The sequence below is a fragment of the Apiospora phragmitis genome (genome assembly GCF_038363925.1).
Source record: "Apiospora phragmitis strain CBS 135458 chromosome Unknown utg000006l:1.0-5683423.0:1.0-5690449.0, whole genome shotgun sequence".
NCBI lineage: Eukaryota > Fungi > Ascomycota > Sordariomycetes > Amphisphaeriales > Apiosporaceae > Apiospora > Apiospora phragmitis.
Genome location: NW_027117404.1, coordinates 5,631,317 through 5,647,486, shown reverse-complemented (window position 1 = coordinate 5,647,486; position 16,170 = coordinate 5,631,317). Strand labels below are relative to the sequence as shown.

Genomic DNA, 16,170 nt, shown 5'->3' with positions numbered 1-16,170 from the left:
ATTAAGTGTTATATTAAGCCTGCCGCTTAAGTGGTCTCCTATTATATAAAGAGGAAAGTATTAAATAAGCTTTCCTATATGTACGTATAAATAGTTCCGGATTTAATCGGGGTTATATTATTATTTCTTATTGTTTATGTCTATTTTTTATATTAATTACGAAGGGTATTGTATACCCCTTTTAATAAAATAAAAAAGGGGTTCGTACGCGTAGGTACGTAGTACCCTTTTTAGAGTAGTATAGAAAACCTCAGTTCTTGCTATTCCAATAAAAAGCGAGCTAGAGGCCTAATAAAAATTTATTAAACGCGAGGCTATTAGTTATTAAATAACGCTTAAGTAAAGCTTAAGGTATTTAAAACTGGCTGGATAATCCTGTTTTATAATATTTATAACGTTTCGAGAGACTTAGCGTCCCATTTCTTAATATCGCTCCTCCTTAGTGGTAAGGGTAGAGCTCGAATTCCCGGCTTTCGATAATAATAGCGTTATAATAGTATATACTCGTATTAACGATCATAATTAAACTATCCTCCGCTATTTAGCTTAAAAAAAGTATAAGTATTATAATAGTAACGGGGTAAGCCCCTTAATATGGCTAGCGTGATACGCGAACTATTTCCTTTGTATATCTGAACAACGGAGTGCTATTCCCCTGGTAGATTCATTCGTCTCTTTAATAATTTATAACTATTCATTTGCCCGATCCTATTATCGTATCTACCTTCTGTTGTTCCTTATAATGCTATAATAGTAGTATATTTACTTTATATATCTATATAAGCAGTTGTTATAGGGGGCTATATTTAAATAATACTATTATTATTAAATAAATATTTATTACTATATAAATATAATATAAAATTTAATTAAAATATACGGGTTTATTAATATAACTATAATTTTTAAATAAGCCTACTGCTATATATTTAAAGCGCCTTTTAAATATAATTACACGTTAACGTATATAAATATCTTAAACTATATATTATTGTAGTCGGCGCTTACGCCGGTGTTCTACCTCGTAAAATCCGTTAGCGAGATCCCTTTATAGGTCGTGATCTAAGCGTAAGCGTCGCCGGGGGAGACGTAGTAGAATTTCTTGTAGTTAGATATTATACCGGGCTAGGTGGGCTACGGTGTTTGGATGCCGCTAAGCGGTTTCGTCGTCGTGGCTAGAAGCGGAGGAGCGGCGGTAATGGTTAGGCCGCCCCCGACGAGGACGCCGACGTAAACGTTGACCTCGGCCTATATGCCGAAGTAGTCGTTGAGAACGGTCGGGTTCTAACGTATAAAGTCCTTGCGGCTAATACCGTTATAGCCGGTGATCTAGTTGTATACGTTACCGCGCGATACTTAGTAGAACTTGTTATAATTATTTACTATGCCGGGCTAGGTCGGCTGCGGCGTTTGTACGCTATTACCCGCCGTGGTCGTAGTCGTCGCGGTAATAGGCGGTAGTGGCTCCGAGGTGGTAGGTCTCGTCGTAGGCGTGGTACCGCCGCCGCCGCCGCCGCTTAGTACCGCGACGTAAACGTTGACCTTGGCCTATATACCGCTGTAAGTATCGCTTACCTCGGGGTTTTAACGTATAAAGTCGTCGAGGCTAATCTTATTAGCGTTAAAGATCTGGCTGTAAGTCGTCCCGGGGCTAACGAAGGCGAACTTGTTATAATTACTTACTATGTTAGGCTGAATAGGCTTTAGGGTTTCTACGCTATTACCGGGGTTCGTAGTGGTTATAGGAGCCTCGGTTAACCTAGTATTAGTAGTGAAGGTAGTAGCGGTAACGGTCGTAATAGGTTAAGGTTCGGGCTCCGGGTTTTAGCCCTAGTTCTATTCGATATAGTACGAGTTTTTAGATACGAACACGTACGAGGAGGCGAGCACGGGATTTTATACGGCGTACCCCGGGATTAATATTAACGTCTTAGCGGCGGTAAGGGGTTAAGTTCTAAGCTTATATATCGGTTTAGTTAAGCCCGGGTAAGGCCGTAGGTAACTAATACCTGGTCGTACGTATTAGATATATTAGTAACGAACCACTACGTGTAGTTTTAAATAATACTCGGGTTAATTATAATAAGTAGCGGCTCGATAAATTCGGCGATACCGAGGCACGTTATTTATATTAAAAGGGTAAATTAGAATATTAATTTTATATTTATAAAAATTAAGATTAATATATAATTAAATAACTAGTATTATTTTTTAAAAAGGCTGGACGGCTATTTACTTTAATAATATTAATATATCGAATGCCTTCGGTTTTTTTAAATATTTACTCGCTATTCTATTTTTAATTCAGAAATCGGATATAAAGCGTAAGTAGCGTAGGCAGGGTAAGTAGTATAAATAGAATACCCGGCCGCGGCTACGGCGTAATTTCGCGTACGGCGTAAAGTTTTTTTCTTTTTTTTTGTTCTCGTCCTTAAAAGTACGCTATAATCGATAATTAGCGTCGTAATAATATTTTAATTTAAGGATTATAATTTCTATTGCCGGCTCGGCTTATAGTTCGATAGTTTCTATTTTAAATAGCACGATATTTATAACTGCCTAATTAGGATTTCGCCCGCGATTTTTGCTTTTATACGTAAATAATAGTTAGGGGCTATATCGATAATTCCGGAAGATCTACTTACCCTACTTATTATTCCTCCGCGGTAGCTCCACGGGATAGCAGGGGTGGCCCTAAGCCGGGACTAGTGCCGAACGTAACTTTATTCGGCTCTGTATACGTGTGATACTGTACGGCGGCAAGCGGATACCGAGTAGCCGCTTTTTATTAACTTCGTATATTTAGAGCTTTTGGACTGGCCATAAATATTGCGGTATAATAATTAATATAGGTTATATTAAATAGTATATTTAAACGTTATAATCTATATATAATATAAGTAAAATAATATAAAATCTTTATATTAAATATTTATAACTTATATTAATATTAATTAGGTTTAATTATTAATTATATAAAAATAATTATTTAAAAGAGAAATAAGAAACTAAGCTATTTGTTACGAGGAAAAAAAAGCGAAAGCTAGTATGTATTTTTATTAATATACTTAGTCCTAAATAGGATAAAAACGCCGAATAAAGAGTATATATTACTAGTAAATTAAATAAATAACTAATTAAAAAAGACTTGCATTAAATCCTTATATAGGCAGGGCGTAATACCACAAATTAGGTCGTAAATATCGAGAGCACCTTTCGGCGTTGCGTAGCGACGGGTTAGCTTAAATAAAGCGGCCGATAGGCACAGCGTAGTTTATGATCAGCCGGCTACAAGTATCACCCTTCTCGGCCTGCACGTACAGGCCGCACTTGGCCTTAGTACCCTAGGCCACCGTACCGGTCGCCGGGGGGTCGACGACAGCGTCGGCCCAGCCGTTACCGGAACCACCGGGACCCCCGATACCCCCGTTACCGGGGCCAATGCCGTCCTCGTTATCGGGATCTATCGGGTCGTTATCAGGGACGCCTCCGGGGCGCTAACGCACACGACGCTGCCCAGATAGGCGGACGAGTTCGAAAGGGACCAGATATTAGAGCAGCGGCTATCTAGCCCGAGTTCTACTTAATAATGTTTTGCCACGAGGTGGCTTAGTTTACGTTAATTATTACGTAATTATTGCCCTCCTATACCGTATAGGTAGATTTATAAGATAACGGCAGGTAGAATTTAATACTTAGAATAGGCTCGTTATAATCTAGGAGGTTAAGGTTAATATAATAAAGGCTAGTTATAAATTAAGTAAGGTGAAAGGCGGTTAATTTACTCTTAATACTTAAATAATAAATATTATATTAATTAGGAGCTAAATTTTAAAACTTATTACCGACTTCGCTTACGTAATATTATTATATATATCGCTAATTTAAACCGTATATTAATAACTTATAATATAGGTTTTAATTATAATATTATTAAGGTTAATAATAAGCTATTAAAGGTTTATTAAGGCTTCCGTTCCGTTATAATCTAACTTTTTATTAAAAACGTACGCGTAATTCTAAAAGTTTATATAAAAACTTACTTTAATTAATATAAAATAATCTCTTTATATCCGAACTGCTATAGGCTAAGTAAAGCGATTTCTATATAAGTCGAAGCTTTTCCACGTTATAAAAAAAGCAAAGCTCGTCCCGTAATATATCGGCTAGGTCGTTTACCGGCTCGAAAGCTTTAATCTTATCTATAATAAAACCTTATATTAATAAATAATACGAGCTTAAAAAAATAATATACTATTTTTAATATACCGTTATAATAAACGCCGTCGGTATTTTTTAAATAAGTTTTATTTTACTTAAAAACGACCGAGTCGATTAAAGAAAACACCGGGTAACCCTTAAATATTTCGGGAGTAAAAGTATAAACGCGGACGATTCTTTTACGCATAATAATTAAGGCCGCCGAACAGGTTTATAAGTATACGGTATCGATAAAAGCTTTGTTCTCGACGGAGCCGTGGTACATCTTCTATCCGAGGCTAGCGACGTAACTATCGCACCGGACGGTTAAGTACAACACTTGCTCGCAAACGCGCGTAAAACCGAGACCGGTAAATATACCTTCGGGAGCAAGCTAAAATCTCGCCGCCACGGTCTGTTTCGGCGATAATAATAACTTAGTTAAAGGGACCCCCCCTCGCCTTAATAAAAAGGATCATAAATACCGCCAAAAGGCCGGCGAAAAGGCTATAAAGGCTTAAGTATACCATTATATCTAATTAATTAACGGTCGATATAAATAGAATAAGTATATAATCGAAACATAAAAGAACGAATTTTAAAAGAGATAGAGTTATTATTAATAAAAATAACTCTATACTTACTTATAAATTAATATAGCCGGTAAAGCTCCGATTTATATAATTATACCTATCGACTAAGTATAAAGGAAGAGCCTAGTTATTATAAACTAAGGCAGGCGTAAATTATATTAAGACTAAAGCCGTTCTAAGTACTAGTACATAAGGTATAACAAGCCGAGAACGAGAAATTTAAACGCGGATAAAATAATTATAATAATATATAAAAAAGGCTAAATCTTATACCGCCCCATACTATCCTATAACCTATAACTTATAACCTATATAATTTAATAAACAGTTTAAGGTTTAATTTTTCTTTAACGATATCTACCCGCGCGTATTAAGTATTAAACCGAACTATACACTATCGAATTACTTAACCGGAAATAGAATTAAACAGTTACGCTTAATATTCTCTTTAATAATAACTAGATATATATAGCTCGGTAACTTATACCGAGTCGCTTAATTAACGGCGAAGTTAATAAAATTAATTACGGCGTAGTTTATAAATTAATAACTACCTTCGTACGTTTACCGAACTATATTAATTATATTTTAAGCCGTTTCTATACTTAGAAATATTATACCGTACGCTGCTTATAACGAATAACGTAATTTCTATAATTCTTATAAACCGGTTTTATTAAGGCCTAGTCTTATTATACAGTTTCTTATTCCTCCGAATAAGGTATATAATATTTACGGGGTTAAAAATCTTATAATTTTAATTAAAAAAACCTATCTAAACGAACTATTACGGTATAACTTAATATCGAAACCTTTATATAATCGGAATCGCGCGTTCGGCTATCGGAATCGCGCCGTATCGCATAATTATATTTATAGCTACCTCACGTTACAAATAAAAGTTTATTCGGGGTATTAACTTTATAACGTACTATATATATATAGTCTTTATCGCTCTTTTATTTTTATTAAAATAACCGTGCTTATTTCTATTTTTATCGAAAAACTATCTCTATTATTTAACTTATCAATAACCCTTTAACGTTAAAACCTAATATTACTTAAATCTTCTCGCCATAATTAAAGCCCTTCTTTTTCTATTATTTTTCGTTACTCTCTTCTAGCTATCCCTATAGCAAAAACCAGAATACAGCGAGTCAAAGTACTATCCCTTTAGGTATTATTCTTAATAAGGGTCTTATAATACCGGGCCTAACTATTACGGGTAAATAATCTCAAAGGCTAAAGCTATTTCTAATCGAAGGCTAAAAAAAAGTTTACTAACTTTAACCCATTTTAAGACCGGATATCTAAGTACTTATAACTTTAAATCCGAGTGCAATCCGGGATGGGACAGTCCCGATTTCAACTAGATAAAAAAATACCCTTAATATCTACTATAGCAAGTTTAGCTACTATAATACTATTAATACGTTTTGCTAAGGCAAGAAAATTAAGGTTAATTAAATATATTCTTTACGAGGAATTAATAATTATATTAACACGTATAACTATTTACGCCCTACCTAAAGGCCATCCTATAAAGTTAGTAATACCGAAATAACGCGTATTATTAGCTACTACGAGGCCTAATCGATAACAAACCGCCCCTACTATAATATACTCCCGAAAAAGATTCCGTACAGCTATTACACCGACGTTATCTTTTCTTTCGTAACGGTAAACCCTTAAACGTTTAAAATTAAAGCCGGCGACGCTAAGACGGCCGAGTTCATAAAGCGTATTAACGCCATCAAGCTCGTATAGCCGGATATCCGGATCTGGGTAGCCGTAGACGGGTAGGCGTTCAACGACCCGGGCCTAATACAGACTACCTTTAACGATATGGCCGCTTCTTCCGAAGCGACCAAGGCCTTTATCGACTCGGTTATTAAAATAATAAGTAAATATAGCTTTAATAGTATCGATATTGATTAGTAAGTCTTAATTTTTTCCTATCCTTAAAAAAGTAGGAGTAATAAGCTAATAATTTATAATACGCGCGGAAAATAGGGAATACCCGGGAGTAAATAACCGGGCTAAAATAAAACGCGACTTTAAAAACTTTATTAGTTTTATAAAAGCGTTAACGGATCGGATACACGGGGGCGATTAAAAGCGGCTCGTATTATTAACGTTACCGGCTAATTATTAATACTTTTAACACTTCGATATCAAAAACCTCGAAAAGCACGTCGACTAGTTTAATATAATAAGCTACGATATATACGGCTCTTAAAATATTAATAGCAAATCGATACCCTCGGTAATTAACTCGCACTTTAATATAACGGAGCTCTAAGAGGCGCTCGATCTACTTTAACGCAACGACATCGACCCTAAAAAGGTCACCTTCGGCATGGCCTTTTATAGCCGCTCTTTCACCCTAAACAACGCGGCTTGCAATAATCCCGGGTGCCCCGTTAGCTCGGGCGGGTGGCGGGCCGGTGTTCCGACACGACGGGTGTATTACTTCATGCGGAGATCGCCGACATTGTGCGCGACAACAAGCTGACCCCACGCTAGATCGCGACGCCGCCGTCAAGTCGGTGTCGTGGGGCGACTAGTGGACGACGTTTAACGACGTGAACACATGGCGGCTCAAGTCCAACATTATCCGCGGGCAGTGCATCCCGGGCGTTATGGTCTGGGCCATGAGCCAGGACGACAAGGACGGGACCAACATCAAGGCCCTCACGAACGCCGTCGGCCGGAAGCAATGGCGGTGCCCAAGTTCGAGAAGCCGCAGCCGGTGACGCAGCCGCCCATCAAGACGGCGGAGCTATGCCGGTGGTCCGGGTGCTACCGCGAGTGCCCGGACGGGTTTAAGACGGTGGCGCGTAACGGAGACAAGGGCATCATGGCGACGGACGAGAACTGCCTGAGCGGGGGGCTGGATAAGCTGTGCTGCCCGGGGAGCGAGGATATGCCCGTGTGCACGTAGCGCGGGCACAAGAACTCCGGGGCTTGCAGCCCCGGGTGTAAGGGCGGCGAGGTCGACGTCGGCACCTTGGGCGTGGGGTGTAGTAGTAAGCACCAGACGGCTTGCTGTATTAACGTCGCGGCGACGGCGGCCTACGGCGAGTATAAGTAGGTGGGCACGGCCTCGTCGTGCAACCCGGACTGCCCTTCCGACTTCCCCACTAAGATGGTTTCGACCAAGCGCGGCGCCGGCGGCGAGCAGCCCTGCATTATCGGCTAGAAGAGCTACTGCTGCCGCGACCCTAAGCCCGCCGCCTTCGCTACCTGCGACTGGTACAAGAAGGAGGCCCCGGCCAAGTTCGCCCAGGACTTCATCTGCGAGGACGCCTACCCCAAAGGCCAGATTAAGCTGGCCACCGAGGCCGGCGGGCTCGATCGCACCGGCGGCTGCTTCGGCGGCGCCCGCGCCTTTTATTGCGAGCCCGCTAAGCCTAAGGTCGTGCCGCGCGAGGACGACGACCCTTTTAGCGGTAAGCAGAATAAGGAGTTCTAGCTGCTGCTAGAAAAGTATATAGAGAACCCCACGTGCCCGGCCACGCTTCTATACCCATCTCCGGGTAGCATCTTTTAGGATAAGCTAGATAAACGGGCTGTTACTCTTGTTCCTGCTCCCGCTCTTGATTTGGAATTGGAGGCCTCGGAATTCCGGGTGCTTTAGGGCCGGGCTAAGGACTGCGATATAGACCGGTTTACGCGCTTGGTCTAGTACGCGGCCCTGATGTTCACTATGGCCGATAGTATGCTGGAGCCGTTTTCGCTCGTTTACGATAAGCTGTTCGCCAACTTATACGACGTAGTGCTGAGGGCGGCGGACCTCCGAAGGTATTACAATCGGTTTTTTTACCTGGACCCTAAGAACTTTATAACCTACCTATTTCTTAACCCTACCTAGGCAGGGCATATAGTGCGACGACAAGCTCTAACGGATGAGGTTTTTTGTGAACCCGGCTCTAGGACGCGAGCTAGGCGTGAGACGACGGGCGATGTGGTAAAGAACCCCGTTCGGATGTAAATGGTTTAGCTAGCTGCAGTGGCGCCCTCTTTTTCCTTTTTCCCAGGTATTAAAAACTGACATGACTATTATGAAGGTCTCGAACCTGGTCCCGCGATGGGTCTAGTAGTAACTGGACAGCAGTAATAATAATTCTGGGGGCCATCCCTTTATTACCGACGTTCTTAAAGGTATCGAGGGCGGTAACCTAAGCCTTTACTACGCCCGCTGGCTATGAACCTCTAACCTAGGCGGTTTTACGTTGGAGCTGGCATACTGGATCGGCCCCAGCCGGGAGTGGCGGGCGGCCACGATAAGTATTACGATCTGTACCGCTAAGCGGACGAGGAGGGCGAGACCGCTGGGTAGTGTTCTATCTCTATATCGATATTAATAATACCTAGTAGTTGCGGAGAATTAACGACTGGACGTACGTTGGCGTCGCCTCGATCCAGGTTATACACGCCTAGGCGTAGTCCGATAATAGTTAAAAGGAAAGGGATTAGCGCGTGAATATCCGACTTCGCCGAGGGGATACCTAAGGGAAGACCGCGCGGGACGGGTTCGACTACTAGGGCACCTACGTTTAATATATCGGATCCTCCCCCCTCGAAGCCGCTCCCCCCGTAAGTTAACGACTTTAATAATATATATTATATCCGATTATTACGAAAATAAGGCTAAACGCTTTTCGAAAACGAATTTATATTTAACGTAATATTAAAATTAATTACCGAGTTACGTTTAAAACTTATTCGGCTTTTAACTTTCCCCCCCCCTTTTTTTTTATATTATTTTTTTTATTTATAATATTAATTAATAATTAAATTTTAAAAGGTTTTAAATTATATTTTAACGGCGATATCCGTCCCGAAAGTTTATATAGGTTATTAAGCGACCAGGACGTATATTATAAGTAGCGTATAAATATATACCGCGTTAACTAGTCGCGCGGCCCGTTTAAATTCGTTTAAAATTTAATATAGCCGTAATAAACGGCTTAGTTTTTATATATTAAATACTTTATAAATAATAATAAAGTAATTAAATTATAAATAATTTTATTTAATTTAAATATTACGTTTATTTTTTTAATAAATATTCGGCCGTAAAAATAATTATATATTTACTTACCTTAAAATATTAATAAAATAGCCGTTAATAAAGAATAATTATATACGATTACTTAATATAATTAAAATAGATTTATATTATAACCGATTTATTTAACGGGTTTATTAAAGCTATTATTAATATATAAAATATATATAAAATATTAAGCTATATATATACTTATTAAAATAGTTTAATAAAATAAGGTTCGGTATTTAATACTTAAAAAACGTATATTTATACTAATATAAATTCCCCCCCTTCCGTAATTTCTTTTTTTAACCCGTTTTCCTTCCTTCCCTCCCATCTCTTCTTTATTTCTTTTAACTAAGCACTTCTTCGCGTAATAAAACAACCTAACGTTAACCTCGTAACCAGCTATGCACTAGCCGTAAAGCATGGGTCCCCGCCGTCTAACCTGCCCCCTACCTACTTTTATGACATAGTACGCCCCTACTTAAAGAAGGGAGCCCGCCACGGCGACCGAGACTACTTGGCGCAAGTCCTAAATACCTGGAGTCCCGAGGTCGACGTATAAAATTCTATTTATAAGGCCCTTTTCGAAGCCATCTACCGAGGCGACGAAATAACGGTCTAGATGCTACTCGACGCCGGCGTCAGTCCCCGCCGGCCGGAGCGGTCCGAACCCTAGTTCACACCCCTCTTAGCCGCCTCGCGGGCGGGCTAGCTGGGGATGGCCCGGCAGTTCTGGACGCTCGTCGGTCCCGAAGGACGCGCCGACGAGGACGGGCACGACTGCCTCGGGGTCGCGGCACGAAACGGCCGGCCCGAGCTCGTCGCCTTCTTCCTCGACGTCTGGGGCGGTTAGACGGCCGAGGAGCGCAAGGGCGCCCTGGACGAGGCCGCGGCGACGCGCTGGGACGTGTACGTAGACGTGCTACTGGACAAGCTCACCTACCCGCAAAAGGACCTGTAGGAGGCCTTGGAATGGGCCATTCGTAAAAGGATGATCCTCATAGAGAACGAAACTAGTCGTTTGAGACGTGAACAATTAGGCAACCTCACCTACCACGAAGCGGAGGCGGATACCCGACGTCGCCAGCGCCGTGTTATTAGCCGCCTTATCGACGCGGGGGCTAACCCGGATGGCCCGGGTCTGTGGAGTAAAAGTAGGCGGTTACTTCTCTTCGCAGCATCGCAGCAGGACTACACAGCCTACCTGGCCGCCCTCTTGGAGAAAAGGGCCAATGCCAGGATGGAGGACTCGCAGGGCGTGACTGCTCTCCATTAGCTTCTCCGCAAGGGTCCAGCAGATCCGGACCGTCGCCTTTTCTGGCAAGATACGCCACAGGACCGGATGGACGCTACTCAGCTCCTTCTGGACCATGGTTACTCGCCCGATATGGCCGACGAGGCCGGGGAGACGGCGCTACACCTCGCGGCGCAGAAGGGAAGCTTGGAGCAGCTGCGACTCTACCTGGCCCACTCTCAACTACCCGCCAATGGCGCAGTCCGCCAGCCTAACAACCAGGGCGAGTCGCCCCTCCACTACGCCGCCGCCTTGGGCCGCCACGACGTCGTCGAGTACCTGCTGGCCTAAGACGCGGCCGACCATGTCGACCTGGCGAGCCGTCGCGGATAAACGCCGCTGCTATGCGCGCTATCGCCGAGCAGGGGGAAAGTCGGCCGCGACGGCTATCCGCGTGTACGCCCGCCTACTCGCGGGCGGGTGCCAGCCCCCGCGGGCGTCGTGACGGCCGAGAGCTGGTCGCCCCTACACGCCGTGGCCTCGTGGGAGTGGCTCCCGGACCCGTACCCCCCTCCCCCGGACGTGCCGTGCGACTGGCGGTACGACAGCTCCCACCGCGACAACGACCCCGCGCGGCCCGGGAGCAGTTCGTCGTCGGGCTCGGCTGCGAGCTCGTCCGGCGCGGCGCGCCCCTCGACGCGGAGCCGGCGTTCCTCCTACGCGACCCTACGGCGAAGCCGATTACGTTACGCGGCGTCTAGGGCGCCCGGATATAAACGCTCGCGGAAAAGAGCAGGAGCATAACGGGCTAGGGAGGAAATGCGACGATAAAAGGGCTTAGTAGTAATAAGGCCGCCGGCGGCGGCGGTGGTGGTTCAGTTCTCGATATTACGCCGCTCGCCTAGGCGATACGTACAGGGGCTATAGATCTGGTTCAAGTCGTACTCGATTCCTTAAAGTTTAAAAGCGGAAATAAACCTATATAAGTAATAATAAAAGCTCGGATCAAGCTTTTTAAAAGTTTATTAAAAGATCTTAACTATTATAATTAAAATATACGTTATATATCGATTATTATTTATTAAATTATTATAATATTATTGATCGGTCTTTTTATTTATTAATTTATTATTTCGGCGATATAAATTAATTTAATTATATAATTTTAAATAATTATAATAGCGGTATAAAGTTTTATAATTACCTCGATATTAAAAAAAGTCCGCGATATATTATATTAAATATTACGAGTATAATTAAAAAAAGAAAATAAAATATATCGTTAAATACCTTAATTATAACTTAAACCGTAATACTATAAGTAATTTATATATTAAAAGTTAAAATAATAAGTTAATATGCCGCGTATGCTCCGACGTAAAAAGTTTCTATAGTTTCGAGCGTTATTTAAAACGTTACGGCGTCGAGCAGGTCCGATCCGCTTATAGGTCTAGTAGTATGAAGGCTTAGAAGAAATAAGGTATCCTTAATATTCTGTTTTATTTCCAAATTAGAAGCATATAAAACACGTTTCCGAAGGGTGAGAAGAATCCAACGCCCTAGGGCAGGCTCGGAGCCGAAAAACACCAGCCTCTTCCCACTTGGCAAGCTATAGCCCCCGCATGAAAGGGGTGGAACAGCGCCGGCTTTCGTAAGTTCTTAATATGGAGGTAGTACGACCAAAATACAACGCAGATCTATCGGACGTACTGTGAGAACCAAAAACAGGCAGTGGAATCGAGGGTCATCGTATCAAAAAAAAAAGAAAAAAAGGGTCTTGTAACACTGTCTCGTTTGGGCTCCCACAGGCTGAAGCGAGTAGCACAGAATCGCGGCTATCCTTGCTCGCGATTTGAATTTGGAAATGAGACATTGTTACGCTGCATTGGAGATTCAGTCTCCTTCATAAACGGCAAAACGAGGGAATCCAGCCCTGCAAAAATACAATGCAGGTCTTCCTAGATTTCCAACCCGTTTCTATGCCGCAACTCTCATCTCTTTCTTGAAATTTATTTGTCTCATACATCCATCAGTCATCTGTCGAATATGTCTTTCGCGGCCGAGCTGGCTGCTTCGGACCGCACCACTCCCCATGATAGCTCCCAGCAACATTGCGAGTCCGGGCTCGAAGTAGTCCCATCCGAGCACCAGTCCACGTTGGACCCTCAAGTTCAGCCTAACGTATCCGATATTCACCTTTAGCCAGCTCCCCCTTCCTCACCTCAATATGAAAGCAACTGTCATCAGGATGGGGCCAATTCCATTCCGGATGATAGTCGCATCAACCTGAGCGTTGTGGCACAACGAGAAAGGGAGAGCAAAAGAGCAAGAGCAATTGTCATAATCGTTGTTGTCACCCTGATAGTGGGAACCATTGTTGGCAGCATCGTTGGAACGCAAGTGAAGAAACACGAGAATGGAAAGACATCTAATACAAAGTAAGTAATATTCCTGTTAACCTAGAAGTAGCCCGGGCTACGTAGTACGGGGGCTACGAACAACGTCTGACGAGGCTTTTGAAGCAGCACCACCGAGGTGACTCTGGACTCGCCGGCCGCCATGACAGGATGCCCCACGAGCGTGAGGTCCGGTCTCGCTCCCACGGCCGTCTCGTGGAGCTACCCACATCCTGAAGTATTCGCCTTGACCACAAATGCCACCGAAGCCGTCTACCGGAAGATGCGCACCTCCGATGCCACCTCCGAGACCGAATTCCTACCGCCAGGCAGAGCCATGTCCCTGGTGGGCGGCGTTGTGGATACGGCCACAGCACCATATATCGCTGTCACACTGCGCAAGTCCTTCGACAGGGTACAGAACGAAGCTTACAACAGGACAGAAGTACACATCTATAACTCGACCGCGCTAGTCGGGGTCTATAAGTTCCATAATAACAAGGCCACTCAATGGACCCCGTGGTGGCTGGACGAGAGACAGAGCGACCCTGATGCTTGGGAGACTCTACCGCTGGACCATTATTTGAGCGCCCCGACTTTGGTCCAATACGAAAGGACCCTTGACATGGCCAAAGTCTTTTTCATCGGCGCCAGCACCACCGGAGCCGGCGTTCATTTCCTGAATTACTCCCCGGAGCAGTGGTTTGGCCCCACCTGGATGGTGAATTGGAAAAAGGATGGAATGGTCTTAAACGCCATAAAACCATCATCATGTACGATTAGCAATGAATTTCAGACTTCATTTGGCCTGTTCTGGTCAACGGAGGGGTGTTGGAGGTATTCCACAGCACATATGGCTAGTGGGGTAGCTTGACCCCACACAGGCCTTGTTCAGCGTGTTAGTTAGGGTGCTTCCCACCACAAGATCATCATTATCACCATAGATCATGAATGGACACATGTGATCTCCCAACAGTATTTATTATAGGTAAGCTGAAAGACGAAGTCATCCGAATCCGTTATGGCGTGCCCTTTTAGGTACGAAGCACCAGGACCTCTCCATTACGCGAAACTGTCTTTTGGTTTCCAGCATACTAAATGTTATTTTTAACAGCTAATTAATAGATTTACAGTAGAACAGACAGCTGGTATCCTTTCTTTAAATATGGAGAGGCAATCCAAGTCCGTGATAACGTGTTTCTATAGGTATAAAGGCCAGTAACATAAAAAGAGCCATGCAGTCGACTACGCCACCCGCTGTCGAGCCGCTCTGCTCCCGGTAGGCCGATCACTTCATGACGCCTGGCGACCCTTGCTAACGGCCTCAGCTGCCATGCCCAGTTTATGCCGTTCCGTCGGCGAGGCGCTTGCCCTCACCTTCGCCAGCCATGCCGCGTGCGGCGGATCCCGTAGCCCCTCCGGCCTGGCCTAAGCACGTAAGAGCCGCAAGAGACGGGCCTGCCGGTTTTCCAAGCGCCGAAAGACCTATCTCAAAAAGGCACACGACCTGTCCGTCGACTGCGACTGCCATGTTTACACGGTCGTTCAGAAAAATAATAAATACTACGTGTATAACTCCGATCCCCATAACCCGTTATGGCCGCCCTCTCCGGTTAACCTCGTACGTACGCCAGCGTGGCCGGAGGGGAATATGGCTAACCGCTTTATAGGCATAAGCGTACCCGGTCCCGGAATTCTTCTCCCCGCGAGTTTCCCTAAAAAGGCCGCAGCGTAATATAGATAGATAAGGGCTTGCTCCCATCCCATTTTCGTAATATAATATATAATATACATAATTTAATCTTACGTGGGGGGCCCCCAGGCAGGGCCACTCTAGTGGGGGGGGAGGGGGTGGGGGTGGGGGGTTACAAGACTGGCCCGGAGCGTCTCCTCCAAGGTCGCGAGCTGCTGCTGGACGCCCTGTATCTCCTTAATGGCCGAGCGTACGTCCGCGGCACAAGGGTTGTCCCCGGTAGGCAGAGGGCCATGGCGTAGCGAACTCTCCGGCGGCCCGGGGGCGGCCACCACGCCGGCCTCTGGCTGCCGGGCAGGCCCCGTAGGCGAGCAAGCATGTGCGCGGGGACGAAGTCGGGGGAGCATGATGTGTTACAGAACCAAAACGCCTGCCTGGGATCGGTGTGTAGGGCGAGTGACTGCTATTTTGCTGCATACGAAAGACCCAATTTATATTATCGACCTGCAGTACATACAGTACATAGAAGGGATCTAATGGGTAGCAAATTTTAACAGCGGTTGAAGTAGTTTCTCCATCTAGCAAAGCGCTCATTTGCGGCGCCGAGTTCTTCAGCCACCATTGAGGAAGGGGACTTCGTACCAATCGAGTTGTGCTTCTGTGCCTATTGTTAGAATGTCCCGTGAACAGGCCCAATTCAGCAGCCTCCAGGCAGGTGAATGAGGGTTGCCTAAGGGCGGGGTTGTTGGACGCCAGGTGGCCTAAGCGTGCCTTGTTTCTTGTCCTGAAATACTGACGAGGACATCCACTGATGTTTTCCATCCGCCGACAAGGTCACAGCGACGGCCTCAGGTTTGGCAGAGGCTTTACCGGGACGTGCCCACGGCAACCTCTGTGAGGTCTGGCACTACTGCAGCGCCTCCGTCGGACAACCTCGAACGATCCTGCCACTGGTGCTCGGCGCTTTATGCGAACACTTTATCAAGAAGCCC

General features: G+C 44.3%; 5 protein-coding genes across 5 annotated transcripts; 4 read left to right on the top strand and 1 right to left on the bottom strand.

Moving 5' to 3' along the window:
* Positions 1 to 7,512: 7,512 nt before the first annotated feature.
* Positions 7,513 to 8,268, top strand: PG994_006955 (uncharacterized protein; the record flags this gene model as incomplete). The annotated part of the gene is given in 3 exon segments (XM_066858364.1): positions 7,513 to 7,725; positions 7,738 to 7,883; positions 8,001 to 8,268. The coding sequence occupies 3 exon segments, from the start codon at positions 7,513 to 7,515 to the stop codon at positions 8,266 to 8,268; spliced, it is 627 nt and encodes a 208-aa protein (XP_066717633.1).
* A 2,578-nt stretch (positions 8,269 to 10,846) lies between these two features.
* PG994_006954 (uncharacterized protein) lies at positions 10,847 to 11,440 on the top strand (the record flags this gene model as incomplete). Its single annotated transcript, XM_066858363.1, has 2 exons — positions 10,847 to 11,113; positions 11,192 to 11,440. 2 exons carry the CDS (start codon positions 10,847 to 10,849, stop codon positions 11,438 to 11,440), a joined length of 516 nt encoding a protein of 171 aa, XP_066717632.1.
* A 53-nt stretch (positions 11,441 to 11,493) lies between these two features.
* Positions 11,494 to 11,850, top strand: PG994_006953 (uncharacterized protein; the record flags this gene model as incomplete). The annotated part of the gene is made up of 1 exon (XM_066858362.1): positions 11,494 to 11,850. The coding sequence occupies one exon, from the start codon at positions 11,494 to 11,496 to the stop codon at positions 11,848 to 11,850; it is 357 nt and encodes a 118-aa protein (XP_066717631.1).
* Positions 11,851 to 13,648: 1,798 nt separating this feature from the next.
* Positions 13,649 to 14,917, top strand: PG994_006952 (fucose-specific lectin; the record flags this gene model as incomplete). The annotated part of the gene is made up of 2 exons (XM_066858361.1): positions 13,649 to 14,258; positions 14,727 to 14,917. The coding sequence occupies 2 exons, from the start codon at positions 13,649 to 13,651 to the stop codon at positions 14,915 to 14,917; spliced, it is 801 nt and encodes a 266-aa protein (XP_066717630.1).
* Positions 14,918 to 15,318: 401 nt separating this feature from the next.
* Positions 15,319 to 15,585, bottom strand: PG994_006951 (uncharacterized protein; the record flags this gene model as incomplete). The annotated part of the gene is made up of 1 exon (XM_066858360.1): positions 15,319 to 15,585. One exon carries the CDS (start codon positions 15,583 to 15,585, stop codon positions 15,319 to 15,321), a length of 267 nt encoding a protein of 88 aa, XP_066717629.1.
* Between the last annotated feature and the right edge of the window lie 585 nt (positions 15,586 to 16,170).